This window comes from Vulpes vulpes, chromosome 2 (assembly GCF_048418805.1).
Source record: "Vulpes vulpes isolate BD-2025 chromosome 2, VulVul3, whole genome shotgun sequence".
NCBI classification, from domain to species: Eukaryota; Metazoa; Chordata; class Mammalia; order Carnivora; family Canidae; genus Vulpes; species Vulpes vulpes.
The window spans coordinates 89210663-89227215 of record NC_132781.1 but is presented as its reverse complement, the minus strand read 5'-3'; the positions used below and the strand labels follow the sequence as shown (position 1 = coordinate 89227215).

The 16553-nt window shown below is 37.4% G+C and overlaps 1 protein-coding gene across 50 annotated transcripts in view; it reads right to left on the bottom strand.

Annotated features, from left to right (window-relative positions):
• The window catches only part of PARD3 (par-3 family cell polarity regulator), a 646585-nt gene that overhangs the window by 335952 nt on the left and 294080 nt on the right, over positions 1 to 16553 (bottom strand). For all 50 annotated transcript variants that reach the window (XR_011999915.1, XR_011999914.1, XR_011999912.1 and 47 more), the window contains one exon: positions 8682 to 8860. Coding sequence is in view for 45 of the 50 variants with exons in the window: in XM_072749213.1 (XP_072605314.1) it covers positions 8682 to 8860 (179 nt within the window). In the remaining 5 variants the exon portion in view is untranslated. The remainder of the gene's footprint in view (positions 1 to 8681; positions 8861 to 16553) is intronic.

Below are 16553 nucleotides of genomic sequence, written 5' to 3'. Positions count from 1 at the left end.
TCCAATATAAAACTTAGTATTTTTCACATTCCCTCTCTCTTCTTTGGAAACAAATATTAAGCACAGCCAAAACTCAAGAGGAAGGAGGTAAACTTCCCCTTCTGGAGGGGGACATACTACATATATACTATTTAGAATTCTTCTGTAAGAAAATTTGTCCCTTTTCTCCCATTTCCTTTTTATTTAATCATTTATTAGTAACACTCCAGTCTTCTGGATATTTATTTTGGTCCTTGGATTATAATCCAACTATATCATTATTTACTTTGCTGTCATTAATGCACATAAACTATCAAGAAGAAGGTCAAATATATAAACCCTCAATAAGAATATCAATGACAAGGATTAGAGAAAATAGACACACACACAAAAAAAACTCTCAAAAAAGAGACAGAAATGGAGATTAGTTAACATAATCAGATTATTAGTACAGGTATTAATGAAGCCAGCATATTTTTACTTAAGATGAAGATGTTAAGATATAATATAGTCTTGGTGAGGTTTTAAAATAAGACGCCAGTTCTAATAATAAACACGTGCTCATTATTCTTATATTCATGTCTTAATTATATATTAGGAATAATTAGAGGAGATAAAAATGAAAAAGTTATTGTGAAACATTTTACAGTTTAAAATATTCAAATAAATGAACATCGGGCAGGGGCACCTGCATGGCTCAGTCAGTTAAGTGTCTGACTCTTGATATAGGCTAAAGTCATGACCTCAGGGTTGGGGAATCAGCCGTGCAATAGGCTCCACGCTCTGCAGAGTCAGCTCAGGATCCTCTTTCTTCCTCTCCCTCTGCCCCTACCCCTGCTGGCACAGGCATGTATGAAATAAATAAATAAATAAATAAATAAATAAATAAATAAATAAATAAATAAATCCTTCATAAAATTTAAAAAAAGTTTTAAATAAATGAATATTGGGCGATGTACAAAGTCTATAAATATGGGGTGTGGGTGGCATACTTCTCCAAAGCACAGAATTTGAAGCTAGAAAATCTAGATTCACATCACAACTTTATCACTTCATAGTTGCTTTAACTATTAGGTGACCTATTTAACCTCTTGGAGTTTTTACCTGTCCATCAATAAAATGGGAGTACCAATAATACTTATATGTTAGAGGGGGTGTTAGAAGAGATATAACATGTAACACACCAAGCACAGAATCTGGCAAGAAGTACTCAAAACAACCTGGCTATGATCACATGAAAATACCCAAAACCTCAAAAACAGATATAGTTTAGAGATGGGACAGATGGAAACCACCTCCACCCATACAGTGTAAAAAAAACCTGGACTGACGTGCATTTCTGGCAGAAGCAGACCAGACCCCACAATGGCACCCAGAATATATGCCAATCAAAACCAAGGTTGCTAGCGCAGCTAGAACACAAGCAGCAGGTTGCTCTAGTCCTGAGCACTCCCATCTTCTACTTTCCTTGTTAACAACAGGGCATGAAGTGATTACATCTAACTTTGTAACTTTAAAAAAAAAAAAAAAAAAAAAAAAACAACTTTGTAACTTGACCGGAATAGGTTTATAAGCTAAAACATCAAAAATTAAAAAGAAAAACCAAGCTTAAAAAGGTAAGGCCAAAATATTTTAAGTGTAAAAAAGTTATGCCAACATTTGTTCAATATAATCGATGTCATTTCCCAGTTCTCTCCCCCAAGTCAAGAAAAACAGGTGTAACATACTCATTTCCTTCACAACTCTCTGGAACTTTGAGGATGCTCAATAAAGTTTCTAACATTATTTTGGTTTATATTTCTAGAGTGGTTTGTGAACTCTAAAAATACCACATCCAGGCAGAAAAAGTGTTCTCAATAGCACCTTAGGATTTTATGTCTTTGAACACAAATTATAATACTCAAAGCAAAGTGAAGACAGATTATATCCCTACATGTGGCACAGAAATAGATGAGACTTAGGTTATTAACAACTCCGACTAGGTGAGCTTGGCAGTTGAAGCCGGCCTATTGTAGAAACGATTATAACCATCACTTACTAAAAGCATACAACTATACTGCATTCAAATGAAGATCTTTTAATATGCAAAATAGAAGGGTGAAATTTATAGTTTCAGAGGCCTTTAGCAAGAAATACAAATGCTGCAGCAGAATAGTCTAACATCTAAGTCTCAGCTGGATCTCCCTTGAAGCTAATGCCCCAGAAAATTAAACACAGCTATAGATCTCTCACAGAGGAAACATGTGGTTTTAGGGAATGATCTTAGCTCATCTTCTGAGGTTTTTAGATGATTACTGTAACTAGCTAGCATCTATGATTGGGTCGTAAATAACAAAAGATAGACAATGTTTTTCAATAGCCAACTGGTCAAACATACTAGCTTAAAAATAAAATAGCATACTCGAATCTACCAGTATAACTAGCCTTATCCAACTCCATTGTGAAGCAGAAGCAGAGACTCAGAAGCCAAATGGTTGAGAAAGGGATTGAGGAAGCAAACAAACAAGTAAACATAGACTACAACTCTATAAAAAGAATGAATGAATGAATGAATGAGCAAGCCAGCAGCTATTTGAGAGTACCATGAAGTAGGAGCCGATGTTAACTGCTAATATACTGTCAGCACAGCAACTGCCAAAGTTCTCTGACTCTGAATAAAACAAGGAGGAGGCATTTTCTGGAGGCTCCTTGTGTCTCAATTAGCACAGGTAACCTCACACATGATCATGAGACTATGGTGTCTTGACCTGATGTATTCCAATGCACTTTAAACTAATATTGGGGGAGGGCAATATACCAAGGAACAACAGACAGGTACATTCTTTGTATCATGGCTTCTGTTTTGAAAAGGTATGTCCTATTCTAGTTTGGCATTGACATGATACATAGGATCCAATATCTCAACCAGTTGTTGTAAAACTTTTATTTCAAAAAAAAAAACCCTCATTTTAATTGACTTACAATTGAAAATGATAAATTTGAGTAATCTAAGTGTGAGAAGTGAAATATCACTAAACCAAATATGGTAAATGTTTCAGATTCTATTCTGCTATGATAGAAAAGTCAGCCTAAAAAAGAAGACATCTCAATATAACCATAATACTCTTATTACTCTCTCTTAACAGCCAAATAAACACATTTTTCCTTTTCAGCTGGACTTCAGTTCTCAAAAAAAGACTGTGCTCTGAAATCAGCAAAGTACTTTAAGTAAACACACAAATCTCCTGAAATGGGTAAATGAATGCATTGTTACAAGTGTATTTTGTCTTTTAAAAGTTCACAGGTGGGACGCCTGGGTGGCTCAGCAGTTGAGCATCTGCCTTTGGCTTAGGGCATGATTCCGGGGTCTGGGATTGAGTCCCTCATTGGGCTCTCCACAGGGAGCCTGCTTCTCTTTCTGCCTATGTCTTTGCCTCTGTGTGTGTGTGTATGTGTGTGTGTGTGTCATGAATGAATGAATGAATGAATGAATGAATAAATAAATCTTTAAAAAAAATGAATAAAAGTTCACAGGTGATTCCAAAATCCAGCAAAATGGGAACCATTAAACTATACAGTAAGACAGGAAGTTCCACAGCTCAGGAACAGTACCACTTGTTTCTTTGTTTTCTTTATCCTCCCCCTCATCCCATAGCTCACTCCATCTGGGACTTCTCACAGTGTTTTATATAACATAAGTACTTTACATTTTATTAGTTGCAAATTTAAGAGAAATCATTATCAGTAGCTTCAAAAATACTTTATTGGTCAAATAAGTCTACTTCAAGAATCTGTTCTAAGAAAATAATCAGAGATGTCATCATAAATTAATATATAAGAATCTTTTCTGAAGGGTACTTCTAAAGGTTACTTATTAGAGCAGAAAAAAACTGGCAAAGTATAAATGTCAAGCAACAGGAAAATCACCAAATAAAATGAATAAACACCAACTACAAAAAAAAAATCAGTTCATAAAAGAACATTATGCAAGCTATCTATGAGAGGGGAAAATGCTCTCAATAGAAGACAAAATTAGGGGAAAGTCAGGAAAGTAAACTATAGCCATTGGATGAATCCCGATTAGTAATAAGGACAGCCACCAGCTATACAGAGCTTTGCTCTAGAGTCCCAAGTTAATACACCAAACTGTCAATATTACTCATCTAGACAATTCCAAATTACTTGCTTCTTTATACTTTTCATTAATTTATAAATGCAAAGAGCAGGTAGCAGTATTATAAGAAAAAGACTGGGGAATCTTAAAAGACACTATAAAAATGTTTATGTAAATTTTTTTAAGTTAGAAGAAAGATCTTGTAACTCTTCTAATGGAACAGAAAGACATAATTAAGATAGCAACTCTTCCAAGAGCTTGTATATAATAAGGAGTATTGGAAAGATACTAAACATGTCAAGCAACTAAATCAAAGAGATATAATAAATCCAGGGTTTTGGAAACATTCTAAGGTCTCTTTTTAAGAACTTTTAAAAATAACAAAAATTTAAAAGATACTCATGCTAATATAATATGCTCTCTTGTCATTTTCTTCCCTTTTCCCTAACAAGTCAAAATAGGTACTTAATGCTACTTTTGTTTTTATCTACCCATCTAAGTTTTATTTGGTTGGGCGGGGCCAGGGTTAGAGAAAGGAGCAGATAACTTAGAAAAGCAACAGCTCTCAGTCTTTGGTGGGAAGGAATAATGGCTTACAACCAATGCACAATGAAATAATGCATAGACTTTATCCTTGAAACTTCATGGTTGGCTGATTCTGATAAGTGCCTCATTACATTATTCTTGATGGAATGAATCAAATGCTCTCCACATACTAGTTAGACTTTATTTGCCGGGACAATGACTTAATAAGGATGACCAAAGAGGTGGTAAAATGATTTAAGTATTCACAATGATTGAAATACTCGCTCCCAAGATGAAATATTAAGCACGTGTAAAATCTCAAATGAAAATGCTTTTCTAGCAATATACTTTTCATACTAAGTGTGAACAAAATGTTCTCTAAAAGAGTTGAAAAAGGCAGTCAGCCACAAAATGCTGGGAACCAGGAGTGAGTCAATGTTCCAAAGATCTTTTTAAAAAGCTAAGACTCCCTTCTATTCTACATCTCACTTCCAAATTAAAGTATGAAGAATTGTAAAAAACCCAGAAACCCACAGAACCCTTGGTCTCTGTAAGCTCTCACCTGGTTTAGCTGCACCAAAATCTGTCTACATTGCCCTCTAAATTTAATAGTGGGATGACTATATTAACTGGGAAGACTCCACCTCTCATCTTGGTTTTGAGCCACAGGAACAAGTAAAACATGGTAGTGCTCTAACATACCAGAATTAAACTGCTAGTTCAAAAATAAGAGATTTCAACTGATTGGTGACATTATCTAAAACCATTTTGCTTTATCAACTTAGAAGGACAGAGGTCCTTAACTATGTTGATGAGTTATACAAGAATGTAAATTTATTTTAACTATCGAGATCAATGCATCACAAGACTATGAATCCTTAAGTCTTTTATTTCCATGCATTTATACAGAAAACCTAAACCATTACATACTCATAAAAATTTATAACATCTTGGAATTGCCCAGTATAGGCAAGTTCTCATGGCCTCAAGAGAAGTAAATCAAGTTAATACTGATTAGCAAGTATACTTTCCTCCGTGCACCCTTTCTGAATATTTAAAATACAGGATGCTGTTTTATAAATGAAAATAAGATAGCATTTAGTCTGATATACACACATAAAAAAAGAGAATCTCTCAGATTTTCAAACAAACAGCTTAAAATTTTGATAGCAAGCTTAGGAAATGGGAACCTGAAAAGTAAAGCCAAAGATAATTCAAAGGACAAATTCATTCATTACACATTACTCTTTATGTGCATTGTATGTGAATATGATTTCATCTGAAGATATGTATATAAATCAAGGTCTTTCCTATGAGAAAAGTGTGAGCATTTGGCTACATTAAATACTGTTCGACATAGGAAAAAGCTTATTGAATGGATAACCATTTTTAAAGCAAAACTACATTCAAATTTGTCTCACAGTACTTATAATGTTAAAAAAATGAAAACAGTTATAAATGTCCAACAATAAATAAGAGAATGATCAAATATACTCCACCATGAGTTATTCTGCATTCATTAAAAATATTTTTCAGGGGCACCTGGGTGGCTCAGTCAGTTAAGCACCTGACTCTTGATTTTGATTCAGATCATGATCTCAGGGCTGTGAGACTGAGCCCCGAGTCAGGCCCCACACTAGGCATAGAGCAACCTGTTCAAGATTCTCCCTCTCCCTCTACAACATCCCCTACCTACACTAAAAAAATGTATATATACTTTTTTCCAAGTAAAATTCACACCAGGGGAAATCCCTATGATATGAAAAAAAGTAGAAATAATAAGGATGCAAGTATGTTGACATAGTACGACTCCAATTCTGTGTGGGTATATATATACATGTGTGGCAGTATATGTATGCACATATTCATTAATATATTAATACTTTTTGCTGAATTTTATTATAAAAAATTTAATTTTGTCCTATTGTACTAGTTTCCCAAATTTTTACAATGATAGATATGTGTTATTTAAAAAGTCAGTGAAATGACTGACAGTGTGCATCACAGTCCTCTATTAGAGCTCTTACTCAGCTGAAGCTGGCAGGCTGAAGCCCATTTCCTAGACTTCTCCCAAGATAAGGATCTAAAGGTAAACAGCATTCTGCACATTTGGATACAACAGCCTGAAATTTTAATGATGGTTATGGAACAGGGAATTCTGTTGGGCTGTGGTTAGCGGCAAGCTTGGCCATGAAGATGATGGGAGTCTTCTAAGGTGTTTCTGGGTTCAGTTCCCAGCTTTACAAGTGCCATGAGGCAGGGTGAGCACACCTGGAGACCGGGTGCTAGCATCAAGTGGGCAGGTGCAGGGGGAAGGATACCAGGTTACTTCTTTCCTGGGCAGATGTGTAGCACTGCATTGTTCAGAAAGTCCTGGAGGAGGTCCAGCCTACAGCTTGCTCTTCAAACTCTTCCAATCATTTTCTGAGACTCCAATTCTAAGTATTAAGTCCCCTTATATTTAAAATAGGCACTGTGGTTGCTTTGTGCAACTGAAACTGATTCACATATCCAAGATGTTGAAGGAAATGAAAAGAAAACCCTGATTACCTCAAGGACTTCTGACCCACTATCCTGAAACTACTGAAAACCTTTTTAAATAATGCATTTTTTTAAACTACCAACTTGACTTGTCTATCCACTTCTAAATATCCATGTAAATTAAATCTATTCTGAACACCAATTAACTATCATGAGGCTTATTCATAAATTGGATTCTCCTTCTTTGGATAATCTACTTAATGATCAAATATTCTAAAATTACAAGCCAATCTCAATGAGAAGATACTCCAGTGTGATTCCTCATCAAATACATAATGAAATCTTTCAGAAAAGTGAGCCTTTAGTTAAATTCCTAATGAAAAAAATCAGAGATGACAATACACTGTTTTCTCCAGTAGATTCTTTTCTAGGTGCTCTATGGTTTTTTTCCCCTTAAATGAACTACTACAAAGGAGAGTTTATAGAAATGCAACAAGTTAAAAAATTTTAAAATAGGTACTTCTACATAGAGGCAAAGGATAAAGCAAGCAGATATCAACCTATATTCACTTTAATATTAATATGTAATTAGTATAGTTCAACATTCTTTAATACACATGGTACTCAATTATGGTCTGCATTGAAAAAAATATTTATTAATTCATTCAATAGATGTTTACTGAGACTCTATAGATTCAGCAGTGAAAATGATAAACAGAACTTAAAGCTCATTGAGTAAAAGGTTAGAGGTATGACAAAATGGGATGATAAGGGTTCTACAGGAATATACGACAAAGTGCACTGAGAAACAAATTGAAAGAGTAGACTCAAGTTTATTTTTTCAGACTAAATAAATTATGTCATGGACTGAAACAAATTAGCTCAAAGAAAATTTTATTAAGACTAGGAAGGATACTTCCTTCTATAGGAAGGAAAAATTATCAAGAGTAATTATCTTTTTCAAGATTTTATTTATTTATTCATGAGAGAGACAGAGAGGGAGGCAGAGACATAGACATAGACAGAAGGAGAAGCAGGCTCCCCACAAGGAGCCCCTTGAGGGACTCGATCCCAGGACCCCAGGATCAGGACCTGAGCTGAAGGCAGATGCTCAACCACTGAGCCACTCAGGCATCCCTCAGAAGAGTAATTAGACTATGGATTCTACTTTCATACTGAAAGACCTGTAATGCTATAATTTCTTTAATGTACCTCACAAGCCAATATGAATATTTGCTTACACATGTGTCAAATACCTTTGTGAGAACATACAAAAGGTAATAAGGGCATTGCCCCTGAAGAGAAACAGGGTGACTTGGAGACAAAGTGGGAGAGGACTTTACATGTATATATTTCATGTTGAAAGCTTTTATTTTTAATCCTAAGTATATTACCTTTTCAAAAAATGGATACGTAAATAAATATATGGCAAAAAATTTGTCATAAAATGCAAAGCAATATAAAATAGGAATAAGCTCTGATGTAGAAGTTGCCAAGCACACAGACAAAGGGCTGTCGTAAAGATATGGTAGAAGCAAGGGGTCCAGTCAGCAAGCAGTTGACATTCATCATTGATACGAAGACACAGAACAGAAATGGTTACCTTTCTGTCACAGGTTTTAGGGCTGCCAGCAGTGTTTTGCTTCAGAAAGCCAGCTGTTGTTGACCAACGTGTGGGGTTCTTCCGTGAAGGCTCTTCAGAAGAAAAATTAGTGTCACTGATGGAAGTTGAAAGGCCAATTAAAGCCGGGTCACTGCTTCGTCGGACATGAAGAGGCATATCTATAAATACAAAAAAGCATTATATTTTTTCAAAAGTAATGTCTGAAAACGACATGTTAGGATAAAGGTAGTGAAATCCAAAATCCAAAAGATGTGTGTTAATACTACAATGCTCTTACTATAAAAAAGACTTCCCTCTCCAATAATAAAACTGCTTCCAGATTCATCAAATCAAAAATGTTAGCAGAGGGCAGCCCCAGTGGCGCAGCGGTTTAGTGCTGCCTGCAGCCCAGGGTGTGATCCTGGAGACCCAGGATCGAGTCCCACGTCGGGCTCTCTGCGTGGAGCCTGCTTCTCCCTCTGCCTGTGTCTCTGCCTCTCTCTCTCTCTCTCTGTGTGTGTCTCTTATGAATAAATAAATAAAATCTTTAGAATAAAAAAAACGTTAGCAGAAAAGCAAAAAAAGGAGAGGAAAGAATAAAATAGTTCTGGCCAATAATAATACCACCTCTTGGATATGAGTTCTGTTGCTTTCCAATTACTGGGCAGTTAATTATTTAGTTGTTAAGGAACTCTGCACATTTCAGTTTGTGTGTGTGTGTGTGTGTGTGCGCACGCGCTCACGTGCGCATGCATACACATGAGAGTGTGTATGTGTGCATCTGTGTGGAAGTCTGAGAGAAGCACTACTCACAAGAGATGCTCATCATGACCACAATAAAACAATCACATAAAAGTACGTTTTAACCCCAAAATAAATTCAGGAACGATTTAATTTCATTGGATTTGCATAGACAAATTATCTTCCTATGCCTGCTTTTGAAAATTTTTCCCAGAAGAAATAATTGCATACAGGATGCATCTTCTGATGGGAGATGATCACTGTGTTCATCTGTTAGTCTGAAACAGACAAAAATAACTAGCCTTTTACCTTTTGTATCTGTAACTCTTGAAATTGCAGATTGTGGGGGGAAAGGGGAGATTAAAAGGGAGATAAATCACAGCCAGGACTGCAAGACCCTGTGGGCTGTCCCTTCTGGGTAGATGTGGGGCACTGCAGCGTGAAGGGCGTCCCAGGAGATGTGATACTAGGCAGCCCTTTCTGTCAGTTCTTCACACATTAAACTTTGTTTTCATCTCATTCCATTTTCATTTTAGTGATATCCTGGATCTTTCACTCATACTACCTAGTAACCAAGTACCCTTATGCAATTTGAAAGTGCCTCATTACATTTCTCTCCACTGTCACATTCAGGAAGGTGATCTGAGTACCAGGCTGTTGAGGAAAGAACAGAACTCAATTTAAAAAAGTAAACAATGTGCTCTTTTTAAAAGAATGCCAAATGATACCATAATGATCTTGAAATCAAGGTTTTCTTGCAATTCAATGCACTGAATCAAAGAGAACTGAATCATCCCAGTGCACACCAGCAGCATCACTAGGTCCAAATACAAAGACCCCGTGCCACACAGCACTGGTCTACATTCACGGTGCCTGTGATTCAGACTCAGCAATACCTCGCGCTTGAGGGTGAAATTTGCATTTGTATTGTTTATTTCTTCGTGGTTTTATGGTTGCCTCAAAATTATAAGGCATCTTTATCCAGTTTCCACACACACACCTAAGTAAGCTTGTATTAGAACCACTGATTTAACTTGGAATGATCAGAGTCTCTTTTTTTCCTCTACATTAGTCACAACAGAGACACATGTGAGTCACTTCGTAGATGAGTAAGCTGGGGCTCGGCAAGATGACATGAGGAGCTCAGGAATAATATGCTGGCGCCTGGGTCAGCGCTGACTCACTACCCTAATCATGAAATTAGTGCTATTAATTAGCAATTCACCAGAAAGCAAATTCCATTTCTAGCTACTTGGAGATATAAATGGTATTCTCAACTTTGTAAAGGAAAAATTTTTTTGTTTTCTAAGTAGAATTATATACACTGAGAAGTCATACACTGATTTTATCTAATTTAGCAAGATCTGATATTGGAGAGATAAAGAAATATTACGTTATACATATAGATTTAAAAAGCCATCCCAATTTCAGAAATGTTAAAGAAAGAAAAACCTACTGGTTAAGCAGAAGTACAACATATAACAACGTATAAGATAATAAAGTATGCCCCAAAGGAGTCCAGCCTAGACCAGTGCTTCTCAAATTTTGATCTCAGGATTACTTAACTCTAAAATTTACTGAGGATCCCAAAGAGCTTTTGTTTGTGTGGGTTAGAGCTAAGGATATTTACCGAATTAGAAATGGAAATGAAAACAATTTAAATATTTATTCCTTAATTCATTTTTAACTTAACAATAATAAACCCATTACATGTTAATGTAAACAACAGAATTTTAGAAAATTCTATTTTACAAAACAAAGCATATTTAGTGGGAGAGTAGCATTGTTTTACATTTTGCTTGATAGATGACATTTGGATCTCATCCCTGCTTCTAATTTCAATGTGCTGCAACATGACAAGTATACAAAGAAAAAAAGAACTCCATAAATATTTAGCTAGAATAGTATTTTAATAATCTTTCCAGAACTGTAGATACTCTTCATTGATACCACACCAAATTTGACAAATGAGAGCTTCTCAAAGGTTTGCTGCAATATGGAATGTAAGCTTCTCATTCTTTGTACATTAAAATCTACTTGTCTGTCTTGCACTTTGAATCTTTTACTCATGAAAAAATTCTGTACCATTAGCTATTTGGAATATATCATTGGCTTATACCGCTCTTAAAAAAGTTGATATATTTCTTCATAGAAGAAAATCAAATATGTGAATATAACTACCCATTTCCTGAGAAAGAGTCATTAGATGGTAGGAGGATTTATGTTTTCCAAAATCGAATATTCACTAGAAGGCTTGCATGTTTTCTTTGGCAATAAAAACTGTTATTTGCCATGTAGAACAATTCACTTCACTCATTTTCTAGAAACTCTGCCAGACACCAAAGTCTGAAGAATCACAGTTTTCTGTCCCTTTTCCAAAAAAAATTAAAAGAAAAAAAGAAAGTCAAAAATATATTGTTCCACTAAAAAAGGGCTGGCTCCACTTACAACGCAAACTAGTGCGTAGACATTTTTCTCAAGACAACCGCTGATCCTCAATATGCACAAGTACTTTATGCCTACCTACCATTTTAATCACACAAAATATTAAACTGCATACTCAAAGGTCAGTACTTAATAAAAACAATCATTTTTGCTGCTTTATCAAGGACAGCAGATGGAAATGGCTTGTGTTTTTAAGTGTGAATGTGTTGGGTAAAGAATACATTGGTGTCAATGTCCTGATTTGTGTCAAGAGGCCTGCATTTTACCCCCAGTACCTGAGCACTCTTGGTGCAGATTATCAACCCAGTGAAAAACACAACATATATTCTGGTAATACTATGAAAAATACTCTTGCCCTAACAACCTCCTTGAAATGATGGTTCCCAAGGACCCACAGACCACACATTAAAAACCTCTGGTCTGGGGTAGCCCAGGTGGCTCAGCGGTTTAGCACCACCTTCAACCCAGGGTGTGATCCTGGAGACCCGGGATCAAGTCCCACATCGGGCTTCCTGCATTGAGCCTGCTTCTCCCTCTACCTGTGTCTCTGCCTGCCTCTCTCTCTCTCTCTCTGAATAAATAAATAAATTCTTTAAAAAAAAAACAACAACAAACCTCTGGTCTAGACTGGTGGGCAGTCTGGCATGTCAGTCCCCTCTTCAGGCCTAAATCTCCTAACCTATAAAAACAAAGACTGCACTATTGGGGTCAGAAATTTTTCATGCTAAAAAAAAATTTGTGACTCTGCATGTGTTTATACACCGTATTAGTGACTACCTACCAAACCTCATCCTAACAGAACACATAACAATTTATAAAAAATGAAACAGAAAAAATATAAAAGTATTTCAAAGTAGTATCAAAAGCCACTATCAGGTGCCTCTAAACGGGTTAAAGTATTACAAGCAACATAGGAGAACAAAAATACACGAGTTGTAGGTAATGGTGTAGAAGTAGCCACAAATGGCATGTGGTCTTTAGACAAGTTGAACCTGATTCTAAAGGAGATCACTATAAACATCTGACCTTCTCAACAGAATGAATTATGAAACACAACTGCCTGGTCCATCTGACAGGTTTCCCATCTTTCACAGTCCTGATAAAGCATACATTGTACAAAGAATGCAATTTTGTCTTGGCCTCAGAAGAATATAATACAAATATAGCTTTTTTATTAAAAGATTTTATTTATTTATTCATAGAGACACAGAGTGAGAATGAGAGGCAGAGACACAGGCAGAGGGAGAAGCAGGCTCCATGCAGAGAGCCTGACGTGGGACTCGAACCAGGGTCTTCAGGATCACACTCCAGGCTGCAGGCGGCACTAAACCGCTGCACCACCGGGGCTGCCCCAAATACAGCTTTTTCCTCTATGGTTTGCCCATGGCCTATTTCACCATTCTAATAATCTGATGTAATCTGTGTTCTTTACAGTAATTAGAAATAATAGAAGCTTCTTGTTTAAGGTAATTTGGTCATTATTATAATTCCTCATGCTCAATTTTAGGAAAATCAATGCATTTACAAACATGATAATAAAACTTTCCTTGTAATCTTCTGATTTATTTAGTATATAGATTTCTAAGTATATCCTCTGAAATATTAAAAAGAAAATTCAAAGACGAGGATCTTCAATAATTAAGCTGCTGGCTGGAGCACAGAGGGACTGATGCGATGTCACTGGGTCCAGGACGATAGTGAAGACTGTTTGATGTGTGCATTCCTTTGAAGAGTGTAATAAACCCTCATCACAAGATTTCAAATTCTCTGTGTCACTAATGCACTGTAAATATTGATTTCCCTCTCTAGGTAAGGTCCCTTTTAAATAAGTGGAAAATGGCAAATCTAATAATGAATTAGAGCAAACACTAAAATGGCAGATACATACAATTTTAACTGTTAAATATCACACCCCTACTCCTAATCAGCTTTCCCATTCGCTTCTCTTCTTTCATTCTTCTAGTAATTTCTAAATCATTTAACCACTCAAGGCAATGAATAAACCTTTTCCAAGAAGATAGGCATAAGCCGGTGAGGTATTTAATCAAATCTAAAAATAATATGCAGTTACACATGTCCTATTAGAACTTACGATGCAAACAGCATAATTACTCTTCATGCAAAATGAAGACCATCTCCCCGATCTTCAGGGCAATTACACATTTTCTAAAGACATACCTCACAGTGAGAAGAACCTAGTTATTAACACATGCCATGAGGATAAAAACCTGTCATCAATACTGCAAAGTTGACCTTCCAATATATGTTTCCCTTTTTATAAAGGTACTTCTTGGTGTTCCACTGACTGAGGTGAAATCCTTGGAAGAAACATGTGGAAGGCAAAGCACAAGATAAGTTCTAAAACACAGTGAATAACTCACAAGGATATAAAATGAGTTTTATCATCCTGCTATTAACTCTCTTTTTATAAGTATAAGCAATAAGTAAAGAACACCATAGCTGGAAGGTGCCCTAGAAATAAAATGAAATATCACATTCATAGCTGAGTGCACGGAGGCCCAGAGAAGTAGGAGAAGGCTGGGTCACAGGTCATCCTGCTCCTGGGTGACCCAGCTGTACTCAGAGTACCTGTTAATTGACTCCCTGTTCTGTACAATTTGGAAATTAGCACACTGCTCCCCCAGAGAACTGAGGCATATCAAATCCACAACATGCTTACACTTACTTCACTGGAGAGAACAGATGATTTGGGGGAAAGGCTGAGTTTAAAACACATTTCTATAGACAACAGGACATTTTCAATGGTCCCACTGCCTCTTAGACACTTACAAGGAGGGAAAAGAACATCAATGTCATATGAACGTCGTGAAAGAAAAACCAATGAATTTTTCTGAGGCACATTACACTTGTAACATCAGAATTCTTATTCAGGCTGATAATATAACCACTCTGATCTAAAACCCTCCAAAAACTCCCATGAGTAAAAGAGGGAAAATCTGAATAAGATAGGTGGATTGTATCAACGTTCATATTGGTGTGATATAATACTACAGTTCTTCAAAACCTTACCATTGAGGGAAATATAAAAGAATCTCTCTGGGATGCCTGGGTGGCTCAGTGGGTGAGTGCCTGCCTTTGGCTCAGGGTGTGATCCCGGGGTCTCGGGACTGAATGCCACATGGGGCTCCCTGCGAGGAGCCTGCCTCTCCCTCTGCCTATGTCTCTGCCTCTCTCTGTGTGTCTCTCCTGAATAAATAAATAAAATCTTAAAAAAAAAAAAAACCAAATCTCTCTGTATTACTTCTTACAACTGCATGTGATTCCACCATTATCCCAATTTAACAAAACAAAACAAAAAACCCCTTCCAAGAGTTAAACAGAAAATCCCAGGACAGACATCTCAATGTCAAGGGCTGCAGCAATCAGCAATCAGGACATCAGGAATTCTTCTAGCACCATTTTCTAGACTCCTCTCCTTGCAGTGCCCACTGTGCACACAGTGGCCCGTCCAACGCCCGCATCTGCCTCCACGCTATCTGCATGCCCTGTGTTCCAGTGGCCTAACTCCTCACCTCCATCAGATCCTGTGTTGGTGTCCCAGATACAAATAGTTGGCTGATTCAGCAAGGGCTAACTGAGGAAAATCTAAGGGAAGGACTGTTGAGAAATATATGCAAAATGAAGGAAAAGCACCAGGGGCTCGAGTATCAGTGAGGCTTCTACCAGGGCGGGGTAAGGGAAGAGTGGCTCTCGGTGCAGGGACACAGCTCCCAGCAAACCACGCTGGGCAGGAAAGGAGCCTGAGAGCAAGACCTGTCCACTGTCCCCCTGTGTGGCCTCAGCACCCCCTGCCAGACCCAGGCTCAAACTAGGGGCAGGGACTCCGAGTCCTGCCATCTGTTAGGTGGCCCTTACCGCGTGGCCAGGCTGCGCAGCCGGAGACACATGGGGGACTCCTCTGCCCCTTTTCCCTGCACCTTGCATTTCTAATGCTCCAGCCAGCTACATCACCAGAGGGCAAGCATGCACCCCGTCACTGGAGCTGCCCACGTGCCCTTCCCCAACACACACACACACACACAAGTGCACCCAAAGCAGGATGTACAATTGTTTTAAGTTGGTTAAAATGCATCAGTCAGGAACAAAAAACTTGCGAATGCTTAAAGATGTCATCCAGGGGTTCCCTAGATCATGTGCAGGGGGAGAGAATAACGGTAATGGCATGGAAGAAACAGGGGGTGGAGATAAAAAGCCTTTCACTTTTGCCTCTCTGCTTCCTGGAGGAGAGGGTAGGGCCAAGCCAGTCATAAATAAACAGCTGCTTATAAAAATAAGCACTGGCTACTGAATCCTGTATATAAACGCCGAGTGTCCCCACATTCTCTGCTAAAGCATTACAGCTCAGAGAAGATGGCTAGTTATGCCAGAACCCTGAGCACCTGCCAGAAGCCCATCAGGGAGTATAGGGCCAGCCCAAAGGGTAGAGAAAGCAAAGCTTCATAAGGGTGATCTTTTTCCTTTTATCTAACTTTGGTGTACCTTTTTTGTTTTGCGATGGCATGTATAATGTCTGGCAACTTCAACAAACCCGTGTGAGCATCGATGAGACACTACTATTGTAGAGATTCTAAAAATTAATGACTACAGAGCCAAAGGTTTTAAAGAGTCATTTATTGTGGGGGGGAAAAAAAAAACACTCCAAGTGAATCCCGCTTTGAACATTCA